General features: G+C 35.8%; 1 protein-coding gene across 1 annotated transcript in view; it reads right to left on the reverse strand.

Moving 5' to 3' along the window:
* Window positions 1-5,456, reverse strand: part of STARD6 (StAR-related lipid transfer (START) domain containing 6) — a 14,598-nt gene extending 9,142 nt beyond the window's left edge. The window contains exons 1-3 of the mRNA XM_004684011.2: window positions 5,367-5,456; window positions 5,132-5,181; window positions 3,332-3,458 (exon numbers count right to left, since the gene is read on the reverse strand). Of these exons, the coding sequence (XP_004684068.1) occupies window positions 3,332-3,458; window positions 5,132-5,181; window positions 5,367-5,456 (267 nt within the window). The remainder of the gene's footprint in view (window positions 1-3,331; window positions 3,459-5,131; window positions 5,182-5,366) is intronic.
* Window positions 5,457-6,534: the final 1,078 nt, after the last annotated feature.

Here is a 6,534-nt window from a genome sequence, read left to right on the forward strand (position 1 = left end):
TTTTTTTAAAAAGAATCACAGTAAATGTGAATTCCAGATATGATTTTCCCAAGCATTCTTGTAATCAATAGTGTTTGTTGCTGCCCAGACCTTCTCCTGTGTATCCCTTAACTGTGCACAACAAAGCCTGCTGGTTTTGATCTGAACTGACAAATCCTGCCTCGCCCTAAGGGCTCCCCACCCAGGGATATGAATAAAAGCAGGTGTCTTGGGTCATGCCTCTGCACTTTGCCTTGACCTTCCCTTGCAGTCCTTTCAGCATGTGGCTTACTGCTTGCAAAATCTGTGAGTCATAAACGTCTTTATTTCAGTTGCTGTTGTGGTCTTTTGTTGAACCACTGCTCGGAATTCAGCACCCTAATGAATGTTCATAAAGTTGAAACAGTCTAACGAGTGTTCACAAAGTCTTCTTCCCCTGGGCTGTGAGTCATAATTGATAAACTGTTGTTGGTCTCACTTGTCTAGTGTGAGGAGTAATGTGTTTGACACCCCCGTAACCCGAGAACACTAATCCCTCCCTCACCAACAGGGTCTATGCAAGTCCATTGAAACCAACTCCTGGTGATAAATACTATAAACACTAGTAGGATGGTAAGAGAATTCTTACGGTGTAATACTCTTCATAGATAGATGAGGTTTACTGAAAGGAGAGAAATTTGGAATTAAGAGCTCAGTTGTCAGACCCTGGGCAAGTCACATAATTTCTATGAATCTGCTTTTAAGGTTTGTTTTGATGCTGAAACTAGTATCCTTTCTGTTATCAAAGTTGGTTTGCAGCAGGAGCAGAAGTATCTGAAGTGCCAGTGGAAGCTTTTGCTGGTCCACTATTGATTACACACTGAACAAAACAGTGTGATGTTTAGATTTTCACGTGTGACAGTCCATGTTCCTCCGATGAAATGTTTAAATCACAAGAGAGTCAGGGACATGGGTTTTCTGTGGATGAGGACAGCAGGAGCTAAAACATCTCTCGCTCACAGACTTCAAGGTCAGATAAATAAAAGGAGGTAAAATTGACCTACAGAGTTTGAAATAAGTGATAAGGTGATCACAGATACCCACAAGGGACATTTGTTTTGATGAGTGGGCTGAACCTTGGGGACTCAAAGAACAAAGACCCAGTGACTTGGAATTTTATAAAAGCTATTGTTTATGAAAATTGTAAAAGCTGGCTTTAACTTTCATTTACCACCTCTTTCTAGTAGAGTTGTTATCAGCCAAATACCTAGGACACAGTTTTTTTTAAAAACTGTGATTCAGTCTTTTTCAGTATACATTAGATTCAGTCCTTTTAAGCATATAATTCAGGAATTTTACTGGAGTAAATTACTTAGTGAATTTATTTAAAATAAATTTATTTAGCTAGTTGTGCAAATTTTGCCGTAGTTCAGTTTTTGAAGATATACCTTTGGCTCTCTCTCTCAGTTAAGTCCACTGACTGCATCCCTAACAAGTGTGTCTGAATCCTTTGATTTTTGTCCCTCTTCACTGCTACTACCCCAAGCCATATCTCATGATAACCTGGTCTTGCTGATTTCACTCGCCTCTCTATAATTCTTTCTCCTTTCAGTGATTATCTCAAGTCAAATCAGTCACTCTTTCCTGCTTAAAAGACTCATGTCTTCTCTGTGAACTTAGAATAAACTTTCTTCCAATGACCTAGGAGAGTTGCAGATTCTCCTCTTGGCCTAACCTCTTCAACTTCATCACTTACTATTTTTTTTTGGTTCTTCCTGTCCTGACCTTGATTTCCTGTTCATTAAACTTAAGCGCTCTCCAACCTCAGGGTCTTGGCATCAACTTTCATCTCTGTCAGCTACACTCTCCTTAAGAGCTGCCTCTATTACCACTGCTTTGTTACTCAGCCTTCCACTCAAATATCTGAGAGACCTTCCCTGATTACCAATTAGCTTCACCTGGTCATTGCCTATACTATTATTATTCATAGTATTTGCATTCTTACTAGTGCTAACCTTCCCAGTACTTATTATCTGATAGTATTTTGTTTTTTACAAAATCATTTGGGCCCTCCCTGGTGGCGCAGTGGGTTAAAGTACAGCACTAAGAAGCTAAAGCCACTACCGCATGAGTTCAAATCCTGCCTGCCCCAGAGGTGATCCACATGGTGAGGCAGACCTCTCCTGACCCGTCCGCTGCTCCCCTCAGCAGTGTACTTCATCACTCTGCCTGTTCTGCTCCCCTGTCTGTCTTCTGGTGAGTCCTCTCACCCTCCACATCTCTGGCCTGTACCCCAGTTCCATATGATTAAGTAAAAATAAATCTAAAAAAAAAATCATGTGCTGGTTTATCATGTCTGTGCTGCCTAGTAGTACAGAGACAGCAAGGCCACTTCCTGTCTTGTCCACTTATGTGTGCCTGAAACAGCATGTAGTTTACAAGAGTTGTTCAAGTAGTTATTTGTAGATTGAATTAATCAGCTAAAAGAACATCAACATCTGTCTGAGCAGGAGCTGGGGAAGAGAGTCAAGATTCTCCCATTAACATATCCGTAAGATGGAAAAACTACAAACAGAAGAACAAATTTCAAATACTGAATAATTTAGATGGTTGTCTTGATAGCGGTCTAAGTGAATAAGAGGCCCAAGTGTGTGACACTGACATTCAGAACCTCTGTCCTACTTCTAGCTTCGTCCTTATTTCTACCTCTTTTTACCAAGTGTCATTCTTCTGTCATTTCATTCTTTTCCTCTTTGTGAAGCAGAGTCTATTTTCATCTCCTACTTTTCTTCTTCCCCCTCAACTTGCCTCTTACATTCTGTCTTTCTTTAATCTCTATGACTTTAATACTTCCCTCCATTTAGTTATGCTTTTCTTTTCCCTTTATTCTTAATCTGTTTAATTTAGATGGCATACTTGAAATGTTTCCAAAGCTGCAAAGATCCATATGATATCATAGCCAGCCTTGTCATTATTCTTTAAAAAAAAAATTACATGGTTTGCCCCTAAGTCCCCACTTCATTGTTCCTATTATCTTATGACTACAACTACGGTAAATACACTAAATTGCCACCATAAAAAAAACAAGCTCTATCTTTTTTCCCCCCACTTAATGGAGAAGGCAATAGTTAAGTTTGGATATGTCATACATGTGCAGGAGAGTTGTCTGGATTCAGAATGTAGCATGTATTTATAAAACTAATTAGAAGTAAGCTATTAACTATGAAGGAAGTTTTAAGCCTTTTCAGAAGATATCAATTCAATTTGAATCTATAAAAAACAAGGTGTCTAAGGTTTATTGAGCTCACATCACTGAGCCAAAAACCTAATAACATAGCAATATAGTAAAAGCCAAGATTAAACTATAAATTACCGGATCAATCTTTTGTACCATATTGTATACTTTCAGTGATTTATCCCATGTAACTCTGTTTTCAGGTTTGTAGAGGAAATCAGATAGTCTGGAAGTTGACTCTGGAATTATTCCTTCAACACGGTATCTATAGTTAACAATGAGAAAATTCAACATTTAACATAATGTCATTATAATATAGACTAATTTAACAAATAACAGTGAAGAAAACATTAGTTTAAGCAATTTAACATACTGATATTCAATTGGGAGTAGCCAGGTTTATTAATATATATTGTAATAATGAATGTTATTAAAATTTTTTAGTTAGTATTACTCTAATGTTTCTCCTAAACATTTACCTGTTGCATTTGTAAGCCATCAGTAATTAACGAGAAAACTGTGCAGTTATGCAATATCTTGTGACCTCAATTCTTAATTTAAGGATCTAATGTGGTCTCAAGCAGAGGTCAGCAAATTTTTCAGTAGTGGGACACATGGTAAATAATTTAGGTTTTGTTGGTTGCACGGTCTCTTTTGCAATTACTCGATTTTACTAGTATAGTAACCAACCCACCACAGACAATATAATGCATGGACATAGCTTTCTTAAACCAATTTCAGACACTGACTTAAGTTTTGTTTGTTTCACATCAGTAAATAGTCTCATTTTTATTTTGCTTCATCCATTTAAAAATGTAAAAAAATCACTGTTATTTAGCTTGCAGGTTGTACAGAAGCAAACAGACCAGATTTGGTCTTCGGCCATAGCTTGCCGACAACATATGGGAACTAGGCTCTAATAATAAATTTCACTCAAGTTTTAAAACAATCTAATTGAGGCTGTTCTTGAATGGCACTAGGGACTAAGTTAGCATCCTGTACATAAATACTCAGGACATGTTTGGAGAATGAATGAGTAACTTTCAACATTGTGGTCTATGCTGGTCTGATCTGTAAGCACCAAATGCTACACCATCCCAAAGTTAACTCTACTACTGTACCTGGGCTTCACCATATGCCCGGATGAAAGTGCCACTGTTAGAATCACTACTTATTTGGATAACAAAGGTAGAGATTTTCTTCTGGTAATTGTTAACATGAATAGGAGAAAGTTAGAGCCCTTTATCCTATAGTTAAAACACTTGAAATATTTGAAACACAAGATTGGTAAATTTTAGATGACAAAAGGGAAAAGAAGCACAAAGTGAACTCATTGAAAGAAATACACTCAAAAAAAGAATAATTTTGTTTTTTTCAAAAACATGATTGATGATTTGATATTAATCTGTTACCATGAGTAATAAATGAACTCTTAAAAAAGGTTAAAAATCAGCACAATTTCTTTACTATACCTGTATTTGAAATAAAGGGATCCTCAACAGTATCCTTAAAAGCAGCTCATAGAAAAACATTACATCCGTCAGCAAGAAGGGCAAATTAGGGAAACAAACTTTGTAGTGACTCATTTAATGGAAAGGTGAAGTGGTTAAAAGACCATAATATACTACTGTTAACATGAAAATATCAATATTTGTTTATAGTAATTTTTCCTTGAAGTGGAAATTTCCTATCTTGGTGAACTATTTAATAGAAGGGATTTTTTTTCTGATAGTCTTCAGGTTTGAAAATGAAGACATGATGCATAATGCTTGATTATATTAATATCACATTTCAAATTACTGACTTTACAATGAATTAATTTCTATTTTCTGCTAACTAGAAAATCATTTATTTTAGCTAATGAAAAAGCAGTGATTACTATACATGTAAATACCACTGATTTTAAAACAATGATTGTAGACAGGAAATTACACTCACAGATTTCCAAGGAACTTTTTGGAAGGCTTGCTGTACACAGTGATCTTTTTCTCAAAGGGGAATAAAAATCCACAAGTAAATTAGCAGAAAAAAATGAAAAGCAGAAATCCAAAAATAAAACAAAAATAAGATCAGACATATTTTTGTTTGCTAAAAGAAAAAAAAATTAAATGTCTTCACAGTGAATTGTTTCTCATTAAACAAACTCTTGAAACATATTTAACTTGTTTCTTACTGCAGTTTTAACCACTTTCCAGCCTGATGTGTCTTGATTGTAGCCTATAAGTTCTTGGACAGTTTGTTGGGCAAGGGCTTTATAGTCCATCTACCTGCAAAGTTTTAAAAACAAATAATGGTAAAAATGCCATGACACAAAAAACTTTAAAAAAATGTGGTGCTACATTTTAATACTAACTCTATAGTCCCTGTCAATTAGCAATGAACAACTACTTGAATGCATGCATGCACGAATCTCTTCCTCCTTACTCATAGTCTTTGAAATGAGAAAATGTGGTAAAGAGTTGGTTTTAAAGGTAGAGAGACCTGGGTCAGGTCCTTTCTCTGCAACTAGTTGTGTTAACCATGTTATTTAATATTTGTTTCCTCATTTGCTCAGATATAAAACTGGGATAATATCTGACACCTACTGGTCATTCAATAAACTATTTTTATATCTAACAGCTTTATCAGAATTTTTTCTCTTGTAAAGCAATCTGCTGATACCATACTTTTGGGGATAAAACTTTATAAAATGAGTATCAGTGGCACCAAAATGAGCTGAGTCTTCACTACTTTCAAAGATAAGGCCTTATCTTCTCACCTCATGTATTGGCCACTTGGTTGTTCTTCAAATACAAACAAGCCATTGATGACCTCATGGTCTTGTGCTTGTCGTTCTTTCTGCTTATAACATTCTTCTCCAGTATGAACGTCTTTTATCAGTATCTGCTTAAATGTCATCTCTTTTAGAGGGGATCAAGTTCAAATTCATTGACTTTAAATATATCTACTGAATATGACAGGGATTAGGTACTGTGATAGGTGTGACAAAAACAGTTCAGTAAGATACTGTTTGTTCTCTGAACGATGAGTTCAAGAAGCTAGAGTTTCACTGTTCCTTTGGTCTACCTCCAGTTTGAAGTTAGGGGAAGATGGTTGCTATGATGGAAATAATGTTGACAACACAGAGCCTGATTCATATCCTGACTTTGACTGCACTATCATTATTATTTTGGCTAAACTGCTTATCTTTGAAATTCAATTTTCACATCTATAGAACGGGGATAGTAATCCTGTCTCTTGCAGTCATTATAAGAATTAGTTGAGTGAATATTATGTAAAAGCAATCAAAATAATTTGTGGTCCCCTTTTGGGATCAAGGTTAATTTCTTAAAATAGATAAA

The sequence above is a fragment of the Condylura cristata genome, unplaced genomic scaffold (assembly GCF_000260355.1).
Source record: "Condylura cristata isolate star-nosed mole 26May11 unplaced genomic scaffold, ConCri1.0 scaffold00016, whole genome shotgun sequence".
Lineage (NCBI taxonomy): Eukaryota > Metazoa > Chordata > Mammalia > Eulipotyphla > Talpidae > Condylura > Condylura cristata.